Source organism: Puntigrus tetrazona, chromosome 11, assembly GCF_018831695.1.
Source record: "Puntigrus tetrazona isolate hp1 chromosome 11, ASM1883169v1, whole genome shotgun sequence".
Classification (NCBI taxonomy): domain Eukaryota; kingdom Metazoa; phylum Chordata; class Actinopteri; order Cypriniformes; family Cyprinidae; genus Puntigrus; species Puntigrus tetrazona.
In genome coordinates, this window is record NC_056709.1 from 23,078,644 (window position 1) to 23,103,737 (window position 25,094).

General features: G+C 38.0%; 1 protein-coding gene across 3 annotated transcripts in view; it reads left to right on the plus strand.

Moving 5' to 3' along the window:
- Positions 1–1,000: 1,000 nt before the first annotated feature.
- The window catches only part of cdkl5 (cyclin-dependent kinase-like 5), a 30,295-nt gene continuing 6,201 nt past the window's right edge, over positions 1,001–25,094 (plus strand). Inside the window, exons 1-17 of one of the 3 annotated variants that reach the window (XM_043252677.1) lie at positions 1,001–1,151; positions 2,194–2,456; positions 2,568–2,602; positions 12,366–12,411; positions 13,310–13,446; positions 13,558–13,678; positions 13,959–14,018; positions 15,157–15,247; positions 16,373–16,562; positions 17,347–17,427; positions 17,634–17,800; positions 18,739–19,840; positions 20,237–20,338; positions 21,013–21,118; positions 21,630–21,753; positions 23,259–23,364; positions 23,988–24,110. In XM_043252677.1, the coding sequence (XP_043108612.1) occupies positions 2,393–2,456; positions 2,568–2,602; positions 12,366–12,411; positions 13,310–13,446; positions 13,558–13,678; positions 13,959–14,018; positions 15,157–15,247; positions 16,373–16,562; positions 17,347–17,427; positions 17,634–17,800; positions 18,739–19,840; positions 20,237–20,338; positions 21,013–21,118; positions 21,630–21,753; positions 23,259–23,364; positions 23,988–24,110 (2,655 nt within the window). In that variant the 5' untranslated portion in view covers positions 1,001–1,151; positions 2,194–2,392. The remainder of the gene's footprint in view (positions 1,152–2,193; positions 2,457–2,567; positions 2,603–12,365; positions 12,412–13,309; positions 13,447–13,557; positions 13,679–13,958; positions 14,019–15,156; positions 15,248–16,372; positions 16,563–17,346; positions 17,428–17,633; positions 17,801–18,738; positions 19,841–20,236; positions 20,339–21,012; positions 21,119–21,629; positions 21,754–23,258; positions 23,365–23,987; positions 24,111–25,094) is intronic. The other 2 variants (XM_043252679.1, XM_043252678.1) reach the window with 2 other exon arrangements.

A 25,094-nucleotide genomic window follows, 5' to 3' on the forward strand; every position in this document is an offset into this window, starting at 1 on the left:
CAGCAAACCCATAATATTTCCGTTAGAACCATAATATAATATCTCTGTTGTCTAGTCTTGTTGGAGTCAATAATTCATTTTTTTGTAAGTTTCATGTATTGCATCTGATAGTGTGCGTTTCAGATCGGGATAATCGCTAGATGGCACCCATGCGCTTTCCCCGAAGAGTCGCTTCATGCGTGCCGAGTTTTCCAAAAGGCTACTGAAAATTATTTTTAATGATTTCTACTAGGGAAGAAAATAACGTTTTTGCATGTAAAATAGGTTTATAGCGATCGAGCTGCCACAATGCCTATTGATTGCGGCAATAAATAGCCTAATAACAATAATAAAATGAATAAAAACTATATTTAAGAAATCGATCGTAACATTAAGCGCATAGCTCAGATATTATATAGAGCGTCAAAAAGCTATACATTAGATAGATAGATAGATAGATAGATAGATAGATAGATAGATAGATAGATAGATAGATAGATAGATAGATAGATAGACGTTTTATTTTACACGTTAAATGATAATATTTCAGTCATAATTTACAAAGGCTCCTTCTTCTTTTTAGCAGAATAAACAGTGTGAGCTGTCTGCTAAATTGATCTTCCAGCTCAGCCCACTCACACACACACACCAAGCACAGCCTCGCCAAACGAGCACATCAATTTGGATGTATGCACGTATGAAATGTAACACATCCGAGCAGGAATGCATATTATCATTGCTCAACCGAACCCAGCCCTCGCTTCTGGACCATTCTGAGCATTCCTTCATCGCGATTGGCCGCACACGGGTTCGGTTCGGACGCGATTGGTGCGAGCCGTCCGCCACTCACTCCGTTCGGTGCCGCTTCTCACGGACGCCGATTTACAGACCCTACTACGGCGAAGGCGTGGCTCATGAATATTAATTAGCCTACGTGACCGGACGCACTCGCGCGGTTCCCAGGCAACGTCAGCGCGACCTGCTTAATATTCATGAAGCGCGCCTTCGCCATACTGCGATCCGTAATTTGGCGTTGTTAGGTTGTCAATGGCTCAGAATGAAGGTGGATACTGTTGCAGCTGTGATGATGGGTTACCACTGCAGGTGAAAATGAAAACATCGTTACTTGGCGACGCGAGGGGACAGTTTGCGCATCGCTGTCTTGGACATAAGTGAGTATTCTAGTCCGAGCTTTTCCCGTAAATGTACAGTATTGACAGTGCGCTTGGTTTTTACGCTGGATGTTAGATGTTTGTGGCTGGTACATCGTTGGTGTTTCGCACAAACACGCGCACCTCCTGCCCACACACTCCAGGAGACCGAAGTCACCTGTTATCAATTATGCCGCACGTTTAAGGCAGCATTGGTTGTGTGAATGACCTTTATATTTGTTGAGCACTTTGTTATAAATCGTTGTGATTTTTTTGTATTTTACTGCACTGTATATTTTTTTACTGTTCATTTAAGAGTGGGCGGGTGCGGTGTGGGCTGTCAGTCATTTTTTGATGCTGCCAGGTGGATAAGATGCTTAAAATAATGATAGAACTTTCATCCACCTACGAATATTTCCAGCGCGCGCACACACTTACGCACGCACGCACGCGCGCGCGCGCATACCGCACAACACATCAGATGCAGACATGCGCCGCGTTTATGCACAATGCACAAACATACAAGGAGCTGTCGGTGTCACGACGTGACCCGCGAAACGCTCCTGAAAACGCATTTAAGTGTAAACGCAACGCTCACTGCCCTCAGATCGAGCGCAGATGATACCTGTCGCACGTCTGAGGTGATTGAGATGATGTCCATCTGGGTTTTCAGAACATTACATCACTGACTTCTGGTTTGGCAGAGGATTCTCAGACTGCCCTCGTTCACCCACCTGTAATTCTCATTTAGAGATGTGCCGTTTTACTGTTCTCCCAAACTGCTGGAAAATGCATGATGATCCGTCTCGAACCTTGTTTATCGTCAACTCAGACAATCCGAATCATGACAATCCTACACACGTCCTGTCTGAGGGAAATGTGACAAAACATGAGCCGCAATCTATGTCATCTCATGCATATGCATGTTAAATATGCATTAGATGTAAACACTGGATGTGCCTCTGATTTGATGCATGTGAAATATATATTATAAAGGCGCAGTATGCATAAATGAGCCTATTTGACTCCTTCTATGCAAAACCTCTGTACTCTTTCTCTTCAGGTGAGCAAGTGTGTGTGTGCGTGCGTGCTTAGTTTGCAGGAATGTGTGTCAGTGTGTGTAGATTATGAGAAGAGCATTGTGACCAGCCGGGAGCAGATTTTTGCTGCAATGACCCGTTCAAGCACCGATTTCTGTCCCGTCCTCTGGCCTTCGGTTCCTCACAGCCCAGACATGCACCACCTCGGCATCTTTTGACTTCATGAAGATTCCTGACATCGGTAATGTGATGAATAAATTTGAGGTCCTTGGGATTGTAGGAGAGGGTGAGCGCATCTTTTTTAACATCCTTCGATACAGAGAAAAAAGCATTAACCTTAGTGCTTAAAAAAACGAGTATAAATCAAGCTCACGAAGCTTTTTCTTTCTTCGCAAAGGAGCCTATGGGGTGGTCCTGAAATGCAGACACAAGGTAAGACATGTTTATGCAGGAACCTGTTGGTCAGCATGCTAAGTAGAACTGCAGAAACTCCACGTTGTACAGTGCATTTGATCAATGGAAATATATTATATTCTGCAAACTTGGTCATTTTTGGTCGTTTTAAAATGTAATGTAGTTTACGACCACCCGGAGGAAGATCACTTATAGACCAATACCGCTTATGCAAAAAAAAAGCACGCCTCGTTGATGTAATTTGTAGAGGTGAGGCTGGTTTCTCATTTTACCCTTAAGATAAAACTGCCTAACAGAGTTAACCTTTATGGGCCCTGTGACTGTAACTTTCCCAGAAGAGTTGCACAACACATTTAAACTCTTAAACGGTACATTTGTTGAGAGATTTCTTTTAGAAATATATTTTCAATTGTAATATGGCATGGTTCCCTAGCAACTGGTTCTTTTAAAATTGTGGGCTTCTCCAAATGCATTGCTTGTGGCCTAGTTGGCAGATTTGCTTTATTGTTTGGGAGGCATTTTCAGACATTCGAACATTGCTAGACTAACTCACAATAAGGTAAATATAGGCATATTTTCAAGCAGCAGGAACTGCTTTTATTGAAATTGCTGCTGTGCGGTTTGGAGGTGTGGGGCATTTTTTTTTATTATCCATTATGCAGCGATTTCTGCACATTTAAAGCTTTAGCTGCTCAGTCCATACTATTTAGCCTGTGACACTGCTGTTGATGTATTTCAGTATATATATATATAAAAAAACACTTAAATGATCATAACTACCTGTCTTTTTAAGGTTATTTGTATTTTTTTATAGTTCCTTTGCTGTGTGTCCTCGATGCTGTTGGTATTTGAGTCATGGTTGCATGCCCAGGATGTATCTTCACGCCTGGGCAGACAGCAGCAGTGTGGCTGGATGCCTGGCTAGATGATGAATGACAGTACAGTGCAACAGAATTGTTAGGGCTCATTACACTTTAGATTTCACTGACCCCGACTCACACACCCCGGAGTTAACACTGATACCGTGCGCAACATTCGCGCTCTTATCTGTACGGATTTGTGTAGCTGCATATCTTTTCGAAAGCAGTTTAAAGGGCAAAACGGAAGCCAGAAGTTTGTTTGTTTAAATGGTTGCATATGGAGCTGTCACTAAATCAGAGGCCTCTCCGGTATATTTATTGATTTTGACATAAGTTCTGTCAAATAATCAGCATGGATTTGAATGGCAGAGAATTGACGGTGGGAAGGAAATAAACCAATCACATTCCTATGCATAATTACATTGTTCCACTCCAAGTTCCCATGCATCATTGTAATGATAATGAGGCCGATAAATTCAGCAGCAAGTATACTCCTCAGCCTGTGCCAAAACAGAAAACTAGGCTTGTGCTTTTAGTAATTGGTCAGTCAGCGCATTCCCTCCTTCATTAAATGCATTCAGAATCGCAGCCGAAATCAAGAGCGACTGTTTCTTTTTGGTCGCATTCGGTCTTGTTTTTTCTTTCACCTATCATTTTCTCCCATGCAAATATGCCTGCAATCTATTTACAGACATTCAGAATAAAATTTGGATCTCTCTTACATGCCTGTGTAAGAACAGTAAATTTGAGTCAACCTCATTAGGAGGCTAGATCAAACTTGTTGGGTTTTGGTGTTGTGTAGAGCTAGAGCTGCCATTTGCCTTTGGATATTTTTGTTACAGAATAGAGTTCTGGTCATTTAATTTGATTGGACAAGCGTCATTCTGAGAGCCCAGGATATAATGGATATTTGCATTGCTTGTTTCGCATTGTTTGCTTTGTATCATCAAATTGTTACATTTACAGTAAAACATGTCATAGAGTATTTTATTTTAAATGAATGCTGTTGAATAGTTCACCCAAAAATGAAAATTCATTAATTACTCATCCTCGTGTCATTTCAAACCTTAAGACGGTTCTTCTTCGGAACACAGATGAAGCTTTCTGACCCTTCAGAGGTCCTAGAACGTTCAAGTTCCTGAAAGGTACAGAGAACAATGACAAAACGGTCCATGCGACATCAGTATACCTTTTGTTGCGCAAAAGATGCTGCTTCGTTAATGAACTTCATTCATGTGTTATGTTCAGATCAAAGCACGCACACTGATACTTTCCAAAATGACACTAGAGTGACGATATATCCGAATAATTTTTGTTCCAAAGATGAACTGAGATCTTGACTTGAGGGTTAATTAATGACAGATTCATGGGTTTTTTGGATGAACTACTCCTTCAATGCTCTGTTCATCAGAGTACGTCCACAAAAATATTAAGCAGCACATTCAGCAATTTGACACAATATTTTCCGAAGGATGTGACACTGAGTAATGATTCAGAAAATAATACATATTATAATAAAAAAAAAAAAAACAGTTCTTCAAAACTTCAACAGCATATATAAATGCACATTATAAAATATTTTTGAAGTTGTAAATATTAATTATCGGAATATGTTTTACAAGAAAACACTTTTTTTCTATTTTCATGATGTCTTTCTATTTAAAACAACTTCTGTTATTTGACATTACTTTATAACTATTTGTTAATTGGCATTTTCTAAATTTTTCAAGTTCACTTTGGCAAGCATAAGAGATTTGGTAACACTGTAATATAAGGACGAATTCTCGCTATTAACTAGTTGCTGATTGCATGCCTGTCATTAACATATTGGCTGCTTGTTGTTTAAAGCACATATTCTGCATGACCATATTCTACATCCCTAATCCTACCCAATACCTAAAACTTAACAACTCCCTCCTAACTAATAAGCAGCAAATTAGGAGTTCATTGGGGCAAAAGTGATAGTTAATGATTTGATAAATCATAAAAACAAATTTTAGGAACCCCAAACTTTTAAGTGTTGGCGTATACACAAAATAACTTGTCGTGTTGTGTCTAAAATGTAAATAACTGAATATTACCTCTTTGTTTATAGAACTATTGTGTAAAGGCGATCAATACCAGTCGATGCCAATGTCGTGCTATTGTGCTAAGCCATTCAGAGAACAGAATAAAATAGAATAGGGTTTTATTTTCATGTACTCTTTTGCATAGCAACATACATTGCACAATACTGAAGCAAGCACCATTTATGTGAATATTGATTTTCATAAAAGCACATTCCATACACATATTCGACAAACCCATATTCGGCTAAAGCATGCATCTCATATCCCCACATCCTCACACAAACAATCCATTGTCACACATCCACTTAGACGCTTAATGGAGATTGCATGTATTGTTCAATATTTTAATAGGCACAAATGAAAACTTGAAGCTGTTAAGTCTGCCCAGCTAAAACCAGTATCTTGTATTAGAAGGTGCATTATTTGAGCCTGCCTGTTAATAGAGGAACAGTATAAATGGTTATTAATTGTCATAGTTGTATTTACAAAGCAATATATTATAAAATTAGCATGTCTATGTGTATATGCATTAAGGGAAAACATGCACACACGAAGGAAAAAATACATCATTGATGTGTGTGAAGCAAAACATATTCATTGTACTGTAGTATGTAGGTGCATTTTGAGATGCAGACTTTACAAGCGAACCTTTTAAAAGCTCAGCGCTTCACTCCCCACCGAAAACACTGACTACTGGCATTGGCTTCTCTATTGTTTCTCTCAAGTCTACCCAAGTGATGTTATCCCAGCGAATAGGGGCCGTGAAAGGCCCTTTGTGCGTGACCAAACACGAGAAGAACTGCTGTTTGTTCTTGTCTTTGCTTGAGATATTCGTGTGTACTTTTCATTTAGTAGTTTTTGTATCTAAACGTGTCGAAAAGCAATTAGTGTTCTTGTGTATCTGTCAGTCAGATAGTCTGAAAGTCCTTCGGTCTAGCGCAGCGGTCACTTAAATTCTATTAGTGTGTCCACACTTTGTTTTAAAGCTTGCTTCATTGTAATGAGTGAAAAAAAAACATCAAATGCATGCAGCTAGGCAGCAATTTATTTATTTGTCAGCAATGTGCAATCACACCCACACTGATTAGCATTTGAGCATCTCATGTTTTAAGATCTGTTAAATGACTGTTTGATTTTGCGGTTGATGTGAAGCTCAATAAGGGTACTTTATATGCTCTCTTCAGACGTGCGTAGACGTGCGAGGCCTGTGCGGTCCTGTGAGTGACGGGGATCATCTGAATTTAAAAGCTTGTTCCCTTGGAGAAGAATATTTATTTTTATAGCGTATCAGTCGAATTGAGGGCAGAGGAGGAAGAGGGGACGTGAGTGTGCATTAGCATTAAATAGGTCACCTTGAGTGGGAACGCTGGTTGTGGAGGGCTGTGTTGTGAGATGACTGTGCAAGGCACCGTGGACAAGATTGTGTGTGACAGAAATGCCAAGATAGAGAGAGAGATATTGTTTTCGTCGGGAAATACAGCTTTTTGAACGTGAAGCTGGATGAAGAGTTATTATGCCTTAAACATGCTGCTTTTATTTTGTGGTGGGGGTTTTTTATTGTTCGTGCCTTGGACGACCAAATATGGTGATTTTGAAGCTGTATAAGTTATTAGTTAGGCAGAACTGTATTGATGTTCCTGAAACATTTTGGTTGTTTTTGTTTTGTTTTGTTTTTTTTTAATCCTAAAAGTTCTGCAGTCATTTTAACCAGACTAAATGAACATGCTACCAAATCAGCATGTTAGTTATTTCTTGAAGGAAATTAGTTATTTCATTTGACATTAAAGACTTAATTATTGATTAATAAATTCAGTTTTGCCATCATAAGAATAAATTATATTTTAAAATGGACCATAAACAGTTATTTTTGCAGTTGTAATAATATTTCGTAGTTTTACTGCATTTTGGTGAAATAAATGCAGCCTTATTTTTGGCATTCGTATATTTCTTCTACATTTTTATTAAACATTTTATAATTTTAAGATCATTCTAAAGCAGTCATCTGAAGATCAAAAGTCTAAAAAAAGGCCATGGGTAGTTATGCAGACACAAATTAAATTGTGAACAGTGATTAATTTTAGCGTTGGGCTGGCTGAGCTTAATCTACAACCATCAAGTGAGCTTATGTTATAAATGAAATAGTTGTTTGTTTCTTTCACCCAAACATTATTTTATGAGCAGGAATGGTGCATTAAATCCAGCAGCCTGCTTGGTAATAAATTGAAAACATCATGAGGGCTTAAAATGGATTCTAATCACCATTTACAGGATATTATTTAGCACTCAAACGTGCCTGTGTCACTGTGTGGCTCTCAAGGCTAAGCTGCCCCACCATGTGTCTAATGTAAACATGTCTGTGGTATTAATAGAACAACGGCCGCGTAGTCAATGGAACACAATCAATACGTGGGACACTCTAGTTCCATTGTATGGATCTTATGGAAGACAGCAAGCAATGCTTTATACTCTTCTGCTCAGAGTATGCCTGAGAATATAGGGTTTGTGGAAATGACAAAAGCTGAATCAGCTTGGTCAACAAAATGTTTTTGGAATTAATGCTATTTTAAATGCATTGAGATTTCGTATTATACTACATTTTTATTGTTTTGGATATGTTAAGTTAATGTGCAGTCAGAATTTTCCTTATGGTCCTGCTTTTATTGTGCATAATGCATCGGCGCATACTTTATCGTAGAAAACATTCATGTCTTTTATCATTTCTCTTACTTTCACATTTAGATTTTGCCATCATTCAACACAAACACAAATATAATTCTTGACAAACTTTTAGCATTTATTTATTATATGACTGGTTTTAGGTTTTAGTGTATCTGAAATAGACTACTGTTCAAAAGTCAGCAAGTAAAATATTATTAATCAACATTTTTATTAATGAAGGATGCATTAAATTAATAAAACATGACTTTAACGTATAATATAAGAAGTGATACACAAACATATGAAGCAGCGCAACCGTTACATTGCACAACATTGATAATAAAAACCTTCAGCTTTTCTATTTAAATAATTTTTTAATATAATTTTTAATATATTTTAAAATGTATTTTTGATTATTTTGATTATTTTTGATTAAGTGCAGGCTTGGAGACAAGGATTATTTCTTGGTAATTAGAATTTAAATTTCACATTTGCACTTTACATAACCCCTAAAAATAAAAAATCAAAATCTGAGGATTCAGTACAGACCCAATGAATGTAGAAGATATCAAATTCAGCAGTGAAACTACTCTGTTTCTCCCGGAGGCAAATGGGGTTTGAGTTCACGATACCTTGCCAGCTCAGGAACCCAGCTTGGCATGAGAGATGTTTTGTTTCCTGTCTTAGCAGCAAGGACAATTAAGGTTGTGCCAGCTTTGTTTGCAATATAAAATGAGATCCGTGCTGTTTTTCAACAGCATAGTTGTACCAACCATACAGATGTTAAAAGGAATACCAACATCATTATTAAAGTAAGCGATACTAAAAGTTCATTGTGACGCATTTATCTGTAACACGGCAGGTAATTATTCCTAAACGAGTTACAATAACAGTACCGTGCATTCAGTAAGAACATGGCTATGCACAGGTCTCTGTAAAGTTAAACTACTGACTTCTTGCACTCATGTTGAGAGAGAAATAACCGCTCAAATGATCCGACCTCCCACCCTCTGAACGCCACAATAGCTATGAAGAAAGCTGCGAAGCTAACGAAATAAAACAACAAGCTTGCCACTTGTAATCCTACTATGTGCCCAATGCTGATTTATAGACAGACAGGCTCTCATGGACCCCCTCGTTAGCGACAGTAATGATATATTGAGTGGTCTGAGTGCTTTGGACCCCCGTCAGCCCCTTTATGTTCCCATCAACGAACCAGAGTCAACAGTCAGTCTTTCGCAAGTACACCTGACCTATACATTAACACGCTGTAATCCAAAACGGAAACAACAAGCTAAAGATCAGATTACCTGTCACCAAATATCAGATATGTCATTGTTTGATGTCACTCTGTATTATCACAGGATTCATGTCTGGAAGGTAAAGGCGTATTTTTAGTGCATATGCACTTTTGTAAATACAATTATGGCTTGGTCTCCATGGTTATTAGAAATATGAGACACGGACGCTGTGTGTGGTGGGTTTCGAAGCTGTGAAAGTCTCAGCTTCTCCATAAACACCTTTCAGATCTCCCCAACCCTTCCGCTTTCTTCACTGTCCGTGACTCATTCAGCCCCTATATATATACTCTGAGAGACAGACAGGTTCATCAAGTAAGTGAAGAAGCTAAAAATATGGGATTCCTAAATGATGTTGTTGTTTTGTTTTGTTTTTTTTTCTTCAGTTTGTTACATAATGCTAAAGCAAACCTTTACAGATTAACTTTACCTTGAACGTAAGAGGCTGCATCCAAATTCATGTACTTTCACAGCATGTACCAAACGAAGAAAATTGAGATCGTCATTTACTCACCCTCTTGTTCTTTCAGACTTGTATGCGTTTATTTCTCCTGTAAAACACAAAAAGGAGATTGTTTGAAAGCACTCCAAATGACATTGAACTAGGGTTAATATTGTCAGGTTAAAACTGTTTAAACAGATTTGCTCATTCAGATAAAGCTGAAATAAAATATAAATGTTAGATGAACAACTTAAAACTAAACGCACATTTGAAAATTAGAGAGAAATGTCAACGATAGGCAACTAACCGAAATTATTTTATATAACAGTTAAAATTACTTCATATAGGTATTAAATTGAACCAAAAATAAAATCAATACTAAAATTTGAGACAAAAACTTAAAATAAAAATAAACGCTTTAATAAAAACTATAATAATACATAAATAATACTTAAAATAACACTTCCTTAAACCTACTTGACATTCATTGTATATCATTTTTGAATGACATGGAGGTGAATAAATAATAACAGAATCTTTTGGGGTTATGCCTATAATTTCTGACTGTTCAACATGTTAGATTTGTACTTTTAGATTTGTATTTTTTTTTTTTTACCTTTCAACATCCCTGGATTCTACTTCAGAATGTCCACAGATGCTCCTTCAGCTTGTACTGCTTTTTGCATACTGTCTAGCGGAGATGTATGCATATTGGGACACTATCAAAACCCTTCACAATCGTTCTGAAGAGACTTCTAGGGCAACCTAAAAAAAGAACCATATATCAGAAAATATTGCTGCCAAAAAAAAAAAAGATTTTAATATCAAAGGACAATAAAACCATGGTCCGACTAGCATAGTAATTAAAACAGCCAGGACTGCTCTGCAAGTAGCCCATGCAGGGGACTGGGTAACTCAGTATGGAAAAACTACATCCTTATCCAGCCCCACATGCACGCTGTGCCTCTTAATCATTTCTGATCATGAATCATATCTGTTCATGACAAGCTGTGCTTAAAGTGAAAATGACTTGTAGTTCCACTGCGGAGGAGAAGTATGAGGAAGCCTTCAAGGCACTTGCTTCTGCACCGGAGGCGTCAGGTAAAGCTAGCGCCTGGATCCAGCCTTGTTGTGGGAGTTTCAGTTGGGATTTTCTTTCAGTCTAATTGCAACTGGTTCAAATGCTGGCCTCAGCGGTGTGCTGAAATCTTCAGAGTTTGGGCATTTTATGGATTTAGTCCAAGAGTTGACAAACATGTCTTTTAGTGGGAAAATGTTCTGTAAACAGAAAAATAGTGCTTTGTTTTTGACTTGATAAACCGTATAAAAAGGACTGAGGGGGTACGGTATTGTAAATTGTGTGGTACTATAGTGAATATATTACACTGTCATTCATAATATGAGGTTGGTAAAGTTGGTCTGGTTTTACTTTTTATGGTTGTGAAAGAAGCCTCCTATGCTAACCAAGACTACATTTATTTATCAAAAATGCAGTACAAACTTTATTCTTACATGTAATTGCATTTTAAAAATGACTGCCTTTTGTTTTAATCTATTTTTAAAATGTCATTTAGGCCTATTTATGCTTAAAGTTTTCAGCATCATTACTTAGTACTGAAGCCTCAGTATTGAAAGAATTAACACTGGATTTTATATTACTCTAAGGTAATACCTTTTTCATATACCATAGTATTTACATGGTATTCACTAAGGTGCTTCAGAGAATACTGCTGTATTACCTTGGTACATGTGCAAATATGTGGTAAGACCTTTTTCACAAGCGAGTATCAGCAACTATGCCAAATAATTCTCTCGGTTTAGATTGATCTTTCCTTTATATCAGACTTGTTTGCTGCTGACAGTTATTATAGTGCAAAAACACAGGCTACCGAATCCAGAAGAAAAGTGGTTTAAGATCCATTTATCTGGCCACTATAGTCTATAATACTGGCTGGAATTTGTCCTGAGTGAGTGTTTACTGTGTAGAATTGTGATAAATGGATGGATTTTAGCAACTAGCGTGGTCATACCGCTGATGCTTTCGCTGTGAAGGGTGCTGTAGTGCAAATTGAGAGCTCTGAATGACAAAGATAGGCAAAAGAGGCTTCTTCCAACACCACAGATGACAGGGACTCTGTGTGACTGACAGTGGGTGAACATTTCTCCACCGCAAGGGCTGGTGAACCCACGGCTAAATATGTGCATGCAATACTTCCGCCTAATAATTAGACATCTGAATATAAAATTATCTATTCTTTGAAAACAGGCACATTGTTCCATTTAGCAGAAGCACAGTCTGGGGCTTTGTCATGAAAAATACCCCATTGATACAGCCGGAAAGTGGTTGTTCTAGGTCAGGTTCTTTTGTGTAACTCTCAGTTGTTTGTTTTACATCTTGAGTCCATTAGCGGCTTTGAGAAAGAGCTCAAACTGATTTACATATCTGTTTTGCAGGAGACAAAAGAGCTTGTGGCCATTAAGAAGTTCAAGGACAGCGAAGGTAAAAGACTGCTACAACCAAATGCTTGCTTTATTCATCCATGCAGTTTGCTGCTTGGAGACTTTGAATTGAACTACAATACTCTTGTGGTTACCATGACACAAAGTACAATTTACATTATTTACTCCAAGGCTTTGATTGGACAGCTGTATATGCTTTACCCAGTGATTGTAAGATGGTGAGCAGAATTAGAAGTGTGCTGTTGTTAGGCTCATTTTCCAACTTCCCTAGAGTTAAAGAGTTGAGTTTTACTGTTTTTGAATTCATTCAGCCGATCTTTGGGTCTGACAATAGCACTTTTAGCATAGCTTAGCATAGGTCATTGAATCTGATTAGACCAGTAGCATCTTGCACAAAAAATTATCGATCTTAGTAAAATTTACTTAGTCCTTAGTTGCACAAAAATTACTAAAGCATTTCGATATTAAAACCTCCTTAAAAACTTGAATCTTCTATAGTTACATTATGTACTAAGACAGATGGAAAAAGAAAAGTTGTCGTTTTCTAATATAGTTTCTAGGTCTTGAAACTTTTGCTACTGGTCTAATCGGATTCAATGACCTATGCTAAGCTATGCTAAAAGTGCTATTGTCAGACCCAAAGATCGGCTGAAGGAATTCAAAAACAGTAAAACTTAACTCTTTAACTCTAGAAGAGTTGGAAAATTATTTTTTTTTAAAAAAAAAGCCCTTTAATTTGATGGTAGATGGTTGACATCTTAGAGTTTCACAACAAAAATGTGATTTGCATCCTTAATACTTTTTAAAAGGCAATGGCACACCAAAGTGCACCTTTTATAATGTCATTTTACTTTGAGAGCTCCGTAGCACATTTGTTTTTCTCAAGGAAAACACAAGACCCTTTTCAATCTTGACTTACCTCCTGTGTGTTTCTGCAGAGAATGAGGAAGTTAAAGAGACAACGTTACGAGAGCTCAAGATGCTCCGTACGCTGAAGCAGGACAACATAGTAGAACTGAAAGAGGCTTTCCGTCGACGGGGAAAACTCTATCTAGTGTTTGAATATGTGGAGAAGGTCAGTGCAAAACACTTCTTTTATTTTCTTATTCGCTTGTAGTGGTCTGAACTATATAGCTCAGATGGCATGTTGGTAGTGTCTCAGATAGTGTTTTGCTGAATATTTCAGAATATGCTGGAGTTGTTGGAGGAATTGCCTAATGGTGCACCGCCGGATAAAGTACGGAGCTACATCTTTCAGCTGATCAAAGCTATTCACTGGTGCCACAAAAATGAGATCGTTCACAGGGGTATGACAAATCTTTGTGTTCTTTATAGATCGCCTTCATTTATGTAACTTGATTTATTATGCGTTTTAAAACTGAATATCATAGTATTTAAGCAAATTGTGATTTAACAGTCATTAGACATCATATTTGATAAGATCTGTGATGTATTTGATCTATTTTTTATGCCATTTTCAACATTTCTTATTTTTTGAGGGTTTAATATTTGTGTACAAAATGGAGCCTTCAACACAAATCAAGCCCACTAAGACAATATCCATCCTTTTTTTTATTTAATCTGCAGATATCAAGCCTGAAAATCTTCTCATCAGCTCCAATGATATCCTAAAGCTGTGTGATTTTGGTGAGCAAAGGCTTTCTCTCGTCTGATTCAGGACCCTCCACCCCCATATTCACACTGATCTCGCTCGCTGAATGCTTGGTCTCCTTTCCAGGCGTCATGAGTCTCGCAGTGACGTCTGAAAACAAACAAAAAAAAAAAAGATCTGAAATTGGATTTGAGTGGAAGGGAATTAACTGTTTTGTCCAAATTGCACAGTACTCAGAGATTTGAGTGACGGTGCTTATTCTCTGAAATGCTAATTTTGAGTTGATTTTGTGTCATTCCAGATATATCATTTCATAGACTGAAATGAAAGACTGGGGAAATATCACAAAAAAGGACTGCGTAAGGGAGTAACTTGTACCTATGTAACATAAATACTGATTCCGTTGCAGAACAAAACACTGTTCTTACATTTTTTGTTTTATATTGTATCATAATTGATAATTTATGAATAAATGTGTAGCGCCTTCATTTATTTAATATGCATTGTATTAATTTATATATTTTAAAATAAATTAACACAAACTGCACATACATTTTAATAAATTAAAATTATACAAGATGGTATTATAGCAATGAACAATGATATAATAAAAAAAATATGAACACATTATATAGGTGACAAATTAATTATATTTGTAAATGAGCTGATATAAATGAGCAGTATAAACACATAAAAATATTCATTATAATATATTTACAAAATAATCCCCTTAAAAAGACCGGTAGCTTAATATAGCAACCTTTTTCAAAAGCATGTCTTGACTGTAATGTCAATTTTGAGTAGCTTGACAGTTTTAAAGTAGCTTCCTCAACACTGACTTAGTAATGTGACTCTGGAAGATACGATCAAAACACTAGGCTATCGTCTCAGTACCTGATAAATCACATATTGTGCTTCCCAGCCTCCAGGTTCTGCTCCTGATGAAATGTATATATTCACTCAGGGTTAAATTTTGCCTCCACACTGAATGCCACGGAAATTGAGCATGACTCACTCTACAGGCTTCTCTCTAAGACTTTTATTTTTAGAGGGAAGAATATGGCAAGATTAATTAAGATCTCTGAATGTTATGCGCAGTATGCTCATCCCCGATACCCTTTCTCTTTTGTCTTCTCCCTACAATCTCTCTGGCCCGGCCGGTCAACCTCACAGGCTTTGCCCGCAATCTCTCTGAAGGGAGCGATGCTAACTACACAGAATATGTGGCGACCAGGTGGTACCGCTCACCTGAACTGCTCCTTGGGTAAGTCCTCACATCTGTACTTCCTGGTTTTGAAGTGATTTCTAGTATACTTTGTTTACAGAGACATGGCGAAAAAACAACCCTCAAATAGAAGCACTAATATTGATTGAGGGCACATCCTTTTTAAAAATGTTGATTTGATATAGCCGTTAGATGTGACATCAGGAGTGCGGTGCATGATTATTTGTCCTTGTCGCCATTGAAGCGTTATTTTCTAGTGTGTGCCACTAGACTAGATGAATGCGGTGGAACATTTTTTGAAACTCTCACCATTTAAATTCCACCCACACAAATATTCTCTCCCTCCCTCTTGCTGTGTGTTAGTGCAAAGATTTGTGTCTCAGTGTTATGTCTATCTATCTGCCTCTGTCTCTGCGTGCATTTCTCCTCGTCCTTCTTTCATTTTTAGTGACGCTATTGTTCTCGGAGTTGGGATTTGAACAAAACCTTAACCCTAAGAATGTCACTCGTCCAGCACAGACATAAATGACACTTCAAATCATGGTGCTTTGAAAAGTCTTTGTTACTTTTCTAAGCAAACAGATTTGTGATTTTCTGTCTTACAGATGTGAAAAAAAATCCTTTGGCTAACTTTGAAAGGGCTATATTTAGGGAACTAAGGGCTGCAGAAACATCCTAACTTAGAATCGTTTTCGGTCCTTTTAGTAACCATGGTAATTTTCACTTAGGAAATAGAATTTTCCTAGAAATAGAAATAGAAAGTTCACCCCAAAATTCTGTCATCATTTGCTCACCCAACCTGTTTCAGGTTATTATCTGTTGAGCACAACAGTTATATTTTTAAGAATGCTGGTAACCAACCAAACAGCTGAGATTTGACTTCCATAGTATGGGGGAAAAATGATGGAAGGCTAACAGCAACTGTGTGGATGCCAACATTCTTTAAAATTTCTTCTTTGTGTTCAGCAGAAGAAAGAAACTCATGTAGGTTTGGAACAACTTGAAGATTTATTATTTTACTGATCTGTTTATAATTTAACTGCATGTACATTTAACATGTATTTATCTCCATGCCTTTGAAATGCTAATAATCCTTATGGAAATGGAGAACTCCGATGAAGGTCATTTCTTGACTTATATTTGTCTTCTGCTTGGCTCTTGCAGAGCTCCATATGGGAAGGCAGTGGACATGTGGTCGGTGGGGTGTATTTTGGGAGAACTGAGTGATGGGCAGCCCCTGTTTCCAGGCGAGAGTGAAATCGACCAGCTCTTCACCATTCAGAAGGTGTTGGGCCCCTTACCACCAGAGCAGATGAAGTTGTTTTACAACAACCCTCGTTTCGCTGGACTAAGAGTAAGGACCTGTCTTCTTCTCTGTTCTGTTCTGTTCTGTGCTTTCCTCTCCTCGCCTCTTCTCTGCTCTCCTTTTCTATGGCACGGATCCCAGTATTCTGAATAAGTGGCTGTCTATGACTCATGTATCGCTATGTGCCAGTGTGAAACACAACTGGCTTTGCCTTGACAGGGATGATCACAGTGCATAATATTCACACACATGTGCATACACTGACACATACATAGCCTCAAAAAAGTATTTGGAGACTTTAGGACACTCAAGCCACTACTTTGTTTTTTAGGCATGTCCCTATCAGTTTTTTTGTGCCCCTGATCATTGAATACTATGTATCTGTCGATACAAGTTCCGATATGATACTTGTATATTGAAGTTATTAAAATCTATCCAGTGTATATGGGGATGCGCAGAGACTTTGTAAACAGACTGTGTAGTCATAATATGGGACAACTCGTATTGTATATGTCTATTGATCAGATTAATTGCATAATAAAGGGATGAAAGTAAGAAAGCATGAAGTTTGTGAAAGCCAGAATGTTAGTTTCAGTCAAGTCCACATTATGATTTTGTTTATGATTATTGTCAAATAATAATATTTAGGTTTAACTGAGTCTTTATTTCAGGTTTAGTTTTTATTGATTTCTGTTTAGTAATTGTAATGCTTTAGCCTATTGTAATGCTGTCACATCTTAATGCAGTTATTTCATCACAAGTATTCCATATTTGTTGTGTTATTTGTTCCACTTTATTCTTAGTCCCGCTTATGTGTGTGTTTTTATGGTAGTTTCCTTCTGTGAGTCATCCTCAGACGCTTGATCGAAGGTACCTGGGCATCATCAATGGACTCATGTTGGATCTAATGAAGGTAAAATGGTCTGCAACGTTCTTTAGAGAACAGTATTTCCTTTCAAATCCCCGTAGTTTTGATTTTATGTGCTGTTGATTTATTTTAAAATAAACTGCAGATGTCATATCACCCCCAAGTGCAAAGTGTTATTAAAGACCGAATGCGAATGAGCTTTATTGTTCTAGTGCGGCATGACTCTCCTCATTCTCTTTTTACTGTATCAGAACCTGCTGTGCCTGAACCCCACCGAACGCTTTCTGACAGAACAGTGTCTGAACCACCCAGTGTTTCAAGGCCTTAGAGGGCCAGAGCGGCCAGCTGCCCCGTCGCCCACACCACCTCGCTCCTCGAAGAGAAAACCATACCATGGAGACAACACCATACCCAGCCGGTCAGTAATAGCTGCTTTTGTGAACTGGGTTAACGTGTGATTCCCAAGCTACTAGTGGCAGCTATGGGATTTGCCAAAATGAAATTTTTCTTAATCACTAAGGCATGTTGGTTACGCCCCTCAATAAACATTGTTCAAATAAACAGATAGTCCTGCACAATTGGCTGTGCCAGAATTTGACCAATGTTGCCACAGGAAGCCAACCTATCCTGAAAAACCTACTCTGCCACTGGAAGCAAGGAAGTATGTTTCCTAAGGAACATTATAACAAAATTTCTAAATTTTCAGTGTGACTCATACATTTTGTGAAGTGCATTTGTTTTTAAAGGTACATGTATGGACTTAATTTGTTCTTTTGAAAAAAAAATAGTTTTAGGTAGTTTTGTAGCTTTTCTAAGCACAAGCTTGTTTAAAAGTAAACATTTGATTTTGAAACATAATAATTACAATAATCCAGATTTAGTTTGGTTCTTAGTATTTAGCTATTTTAGTACTTCAGTATTCATGTACAATTTTGATTCCATTGTTATTTTAGTATTTATAAAATTTTTGTATTTTAGTTTTCATGGTTCCAGTGTTATTGTAGTATTTAAGTATTCATTTTGTTATTTTATCATACATAGTATTCCTATACTTTTAATATTATTTATAATTTATTTTTATGTTTAGTTTTAATTTGTAGTTTAAATTGTAGAAATTTTGTGATGAACAATTTTTCTTTTTTTTTTAATATTTCAATTTGCCGTCTGTTTTAGTAGGTTTAAGTAGTTTTAGTATTCATTATTAAACTTATCATAGTCTGGTTAGTTGCTAGAGAAACAGGTCTAATTCTTAAGTTTTGTAAGTTTAACGAAAAAAAAAAGAAGAACATTTATAATGTTTTTTAATATCACCACAAGAAGCTGGTTCCAAAAATGTCCCTGTATTTATTCCTGCAGGAGCCATGGCAGTAAGAGTTCAGGTCACCGGCGTGCTAACAGCAAGGACTGCTCGTCTCTACCACGCCATGAGGACCTCCATAGGAGCACCGACAGCTTCCTCAACGGCAGCAACATGCCAACCTCATCCACCTTGAGTCCGACGCTACATCCCAAGAGCTACCAGGCCCAGACACTGAGCCGCTCGGCCTCATCCAGCAAAGACCTGGCCAACAATAACCTTCCCCACCTCCTCAGCCCCAAAGACGCTAAAGGAAAGACAGAGTTTGATTTCAACCTGGGGTCTAAAGCTGGAGTTGCCACTGTAGGAGACACCTCTACCGGCAAGTACCTCAAGTCGTCCAAACAAGGCCGCCACTCGTCCTTCCTGGAAGGGAAGACCAGCACGCTGCAGTCTGGGGACAAACACAGCCGGCATAACTACATGGAGTCCTCGCATGGATCCATGCCTTCCACATCCTCCTCCAAAAGCTCCTCGTCCTTCCTCAGCCTGTCCAAGAGCCACGGAGCGCTGAACGATGCCAAGTCCGTGAGCAATCTGGCGGAGACACGACTCCACCTGGACGATCCCATGGTGGGATCAGGCTCAGGCTCACGCTACTTCCCGTCCAGCTGTCTGGATCTAAACGCGGCTCCTGGGAGTCCCAGAGGAGAACGGCACACTGGGACGGAGAGGCAGGGTCATAGCCCCAGCGGTCGGGGAAACGCGCGTCTAGAAGGGGGCACTCTGGACTCGCGCCGTTCTTCGGGGCGGAAAAAGACTCCGGATGAACCGAAGGCTACCGACACGCTAGACCCCAGCAGGGCCGCGGGAGCAGGGGCCAGCCACGTTCACAACCTGCCCTCCCCCCACGAGTCCTATCCTTACGGTCTCGGCTACACCAGCCCGTTTTCCTCACAGCAGCGGCCTCATCGGCACTCCATGTACGTGCGGAGAGAGCGACACCGGCCGCACGGCCAGGAGGCGAATTTGGTGGTCGGGCAGGGAGTGCCAACACGTGCCAGCAGCCTACAACTCCTCTCTCCGCAGCTCCAGCATCGCACACTCCCACGCCACAACACCAGTTCCTCTCGAGAAGAACTCACGCAAGATCTGAGCAGGGTCAGTGACCTGCTCTCGTTTTATCTCCGTGTCCTGTAGCATATTACAGCAGGCGCCGAGCTCTCTCAGCTCCGTTGGTTCCCCTGATCAGCATTTAAATATTGCTATCCAAGCAAGGACGCCCTCTTATTTATTCATCCGTCGGTCTTTGTCTGAATATTACAAGTTTTCTCTGCCGTTCGCTAACAGAAATATTACAAATGATGCTTGTTCACCATAATATTTTCAGGAGATTGGATTTGTGGCGTGTTTGCATGTGTGTATGTGATCTAATTTATGATATGGCTCTGCTGCATCCTGCATTCATGCATTTTGTTTTGTTCTCTTTGATTATTACATGCACACTCCCAGTGTCTCCCAGTGTCTGCTTATTTTGCTGTGTGTTTATGTCTGCAGAATGACCAGTCTCCCAAAGAGAAGCCTCATTCTCGACCCCCGATTAAAGATTCTACGAGGGACAACACAGCTTCCTTCCACTCACAACGCCCAAAAAACGAGGTCCGAGGTCTCAACAGGACCCTCAGAACGCACGCGTCCACTTACACACTCACTAGTTGCTACTGTTTCTCATGCATCGTCTTATCTTTGTTTTTGTTTTTAATGCATCGATCATACAAGCGATTTACTTTTAGCCTTTATCGATATGGATGTTTTGTAAATGTTCATGTCATTACATTAACTGCTAGCTCATGTCTATAGCATTAAATATCTAGGTACTGTCTAAAAAAGACAGTTCACCCAAAATTGACATTTCTGTTGTTTACACACCAGCATGTTGTTCTAAATTCACCTTTCTTTTTAAGTAAATAAAATGTTCAAAATTGAACTTTAACAAGCGTTACCTACATTACCATCAAAAAAAGTGATACATGTTTGTATATGTGGCTCATGACCCACAACAGCAGAACAAACTAAAAATTGATACTCAAAAGTCTTTTTTTTTTTAGTGTTCCATTGGAGAAAGAAAGTCACACAGGTTTGGAATGATATGAGGGTGAATAAGTGATGACAGAAAATAAATTTTTGGGTGAACTGCCAGTTTAACCTCTCTTTCTCACTGATTCTTTTTTTCCTTAATCATTCCTTTCTCCCCAAGCAAATATTCAGTTCTAGTAAGACTGTGCAAGAAGTTGTAGGAACTGCTGTAGTGTGACCATCCTCTTTTAACTCAGGCTGGGATGTACCATGACACTCATATGGAGGATGGAACCTCGTCCAAGGAAAACAGAATGATCTACAGTGACTCCATGCCTCGAAGAGTGGGAAGCTTTTACAGAGGTACCTAAAAAATTTACAACATTACGAAATGTTATATTAAATTATTTCTATTTTAATACATTTTAAAATGTAATTTATTCCTGGGATGGCAGAAAACTGAATTTCTACAGCAGTCATTTTTCTGTGTATAACATGATCCATGGTTAGATATATTTCTAATGTGCTGATTTGCTGCTTAAGAATCATTTCATATTATTATTATTATTATTACTGATGCTAAAAATCATTTGATATTTGATTATATTTGATTTTTGTCAATTTCCTTTGAACTGTATAAGTTCAAAATAAATAGCATTTATTTGAATTAGAAACCACTTGTAACATTATAAATGTCTTTACTACCACTTTTAATAAAATTAATGTGTCTTTCCTGTTTTATTATATAAAAATACTTTTATCCAAACCTTTAAAATGCTAGTGTATGTATATACAGTATGTATTTATGTTGTAATAATGTTTCACCCAAGCTTTGGTATTCTAGCTTTTTTTGTTGTTCTGTCCTTTTGTACAGTCCCTTCTCCTCGACCTGACAACTCGTTTCACGACAGTGCCGGACAGAGTAGGGTGCCAGCGGTGGCGGCCGAAAGCACAGCCATGGCAAACCACCCCAAACGTCAGACCAATTTCGACCCCTGGTGAGAGAACACGCTTTTTATGGCCCCTCGATCTAGACAAATTATTCTGTGTGCATATACTTTGGCTGTAAGATGATATACTTTGTTATGCTGGAAGTGACAACTGTAAATATTTGGCTTCAAATGAGCATTATGGTAAAAATAATTAGTGTCCTCAACTGTTTTGAGATGTTTGGCAACAGAGGGAGCAGGAAATAATAAATCATACCAGTTTTACATTCTTTCTAAATTCACTGGCAGAAATATTGTAATTGTAGATTAGCCTTTTTTTAATGCTTCATTAGCTAGTTCTCTGATAGCATGCCTATGTTAAATGCAATAGAGTGAATCTTAATAAAAGACCTGTCATATTTCACTAACTTACACTATATAAGCAAAACTATTGTTACACCTGACTACACCAGCAGGGACTTATCTGGTGACATTCTAATCTAAATACATAGATTTAGTTTTGTTGCTATGATAGATTCTCACAATATTTCTGAGTGTTTTGTATGAATTTTTGCCCATTTTTTTAGTTTCAAAAAGGCCTAGCTCGCAATCTCCTTCCAAAGGTGTTTGATGGGGTAGAGGTATAAATTTTAACGTCCTGTCCATAATGTCAAGATTTCCCTTCACTGAGAATAAAATGCCTAGAATAAACCCTGAAACAGCCCCATAACTTCATTCCTCGTCCACTAATTTTTTCAATTTGTATAATGCAGTCAGGCGGGTGATGTTAGTGCTGCAAAAAAAAAAAAGTTTATGTTTACATAAATATGTGTATGTCAGTCATTTTGAATGCAATGAACGCGATTAATCGTTTTGCAGCCCTACTTATCTGCTAAATCCAAACCCATCAGACTGCCAAAAAAAGAAAGAAGTGTGATTTGTCACTCCACAGAATGTGTTTCCACTGCTCCAGAGTCCAGTGGCAGCGTGCTTTACACCACTCCGGCCTGTGCTTGGCATTGCAGCTGACGTGAGCCTTGCATGCAGCTGCTTGGCCACGAATCAGTTTTTGTGCTTATATTAGTTTGGAGTTCTTCAGTAATGGAATTAGCAGAGTGTTGGCCATTTTTACGCACAATACCCCAGCACTCTGTGACCCCTCTCAGTGGCTTTACATGGTCTTCCACTTCATGAGTTGCTGCCGTTACTAAACGCTACCACTTCCCAATAATTCCACTAAAAGTGAAAGGTCTATAGCAGAGATGAAAATTCACAAACTCAATTGTGAGCTGGAAACCTCTCACAATATTGCAGTATTACGTTTGAATTTTCGGAGCTCTTCAGAACGATTAATATTTTTAATGTTTGCAAATGCATATACAAGAGGTAGGTCCCAATACCTTTGTCCCGAGGTACTGCTAAGGTTTCTGGGTCCCCTGAACAGCATACTCGGGGTTCCCTTTATTTATTTATTTATTTTTTTTTACATTTGCAATGTACCAAAAGAAAATCTTTTTATTTTATGACAAATGCTTTTTTTGTGAGATTCAACTTACAATAATTACATTTTGTAGGAATAATTCAGAGGCCATGGTCATGAACCCACCAGAGGTCCCTAAACAAAAAGAAAAACAAGGTTTCTTTAGAGCCATAAAGAAGAAAAAGAAGAAGTCCCAGCCGGTAAGAACGTCCTGTTCATTACTAATCATTCGTTTACTAATTACATTTTCTGTTACTATCAAAATGCAGTAAGAATATAGTAATGCCTTAGCCAGGAGACCTTTTCTCTGTTTGTGTGTGTTTAATTATTATTTGACATGTATGTGTGTGTGTGGCTTAGCTGCTGTGTTGTGTTCTTGTATGTCTGTCTGCTAGTCATTGAATTTGTATGATATATTTATACAAAACGCAGTAATCTAGGATAGAAACAATACTGTCTCTCTTTTTCATGGTGTCCATTCAGTCATCTCAATCAGCATGTAGGTGACCAGAGCAAAAAGAAAGCTGGGCATATCGTCCCAAAAAGAAGGCCGTCCATTTGTACTTTTGTGCGATTAGTGCCTGTCAGAATTCGCCAGAGACTCTCAGTGCAGTTCAGTGCCTTCAGTAGCATTTCCCCATAATAGCCATATGGAGACCATTATAGACCCGAGCAGCATGTGTGTGGCAGAATCTGCCTCTACTGTGCTCTGTCCACAAATATTGAGCCAGAGGACCGTATGTTCATCTGCTGTATTCAACAACAAAAGATGTTTGGTGTTAATAGAATGAGCCACTGGGGTTTTGTGCGTCTTATATTGCAGACGGACGGCAACGCGGGAAGGAACCCGAGCATCAAGAAAAGCCTTTTCCCCCTCTTTAACTCAAAGAATAGCTTAAAGCATAACTCTTCTGTCAAAGTGCTCCCTGTTGTCCCGCAGCCCATGGTATTGCTTTCATAAAACCGCGCCGCTTTACCAATAAACACATCTCCATTGCATGTCATGCTAAATGTATAGGTGTTTTATGACTGGATGTCTTGTTGTCATTTTTATATAGTTGTTGTTAGTGTTACTATTTGTATTATTATTATTATTATTTTGCTACAGCCATTTTTAATTAAATAAAACACCAGGTCCAGATCTATGTTTAGACATTTTATTTAGTGCTGTAAAATGATTAATCGCATCAAAGATAAAAGTTTTTGTTTGAATAATATATGTGTGTGTTCTGTGTGTATTTATGTATGTATATATAAATACACACACATACAGTATATATTTTAAAAATGTATGTCTATATTTATATTCATATAATTAATATTATATAAATATATTTAATATAGAAAAAGACTTTTTGAAATGTATACATGCATGTATACATAATTTTCACAGAGCACGTACATATGTAAACATATAAACAATTAATCATGATTGATTATTTGACAGCACAGATTTTTTTTTTATTTCAGATCAATTTAAGAAATATATAAATACAATGTACTATTGTTTTATATATATATATATATATATATATATATATATATATATATATATATATATATATATTTATTATGCATTTTATTAATAATCTTATATGTCACACATTATATATTTTTAGGTGTTATTAGGTTGATGTGTAAGTTGATATAATAAATTTTAATTTATTAAAGCTAAAGAAAAACTCTCTTTAAGCCTAATGCATTTTTGCACACACCGCATTTTATTTATGATCTTATAGCTGGTAGAACATTTGATGAACCACATTAGGTCAAGATTAGGTGTTTTGATATATACTGATATAACAGATCTGGTTCTGTGTGATTTACACCATTGCTTAGTTTTCTGCTACCATCGCAGTACCATCAGCATGCGTTCTGCACGGACCCCATAACCGTCTTTAGCAGCCCCTGCTCAAAGAGGATGCACGTT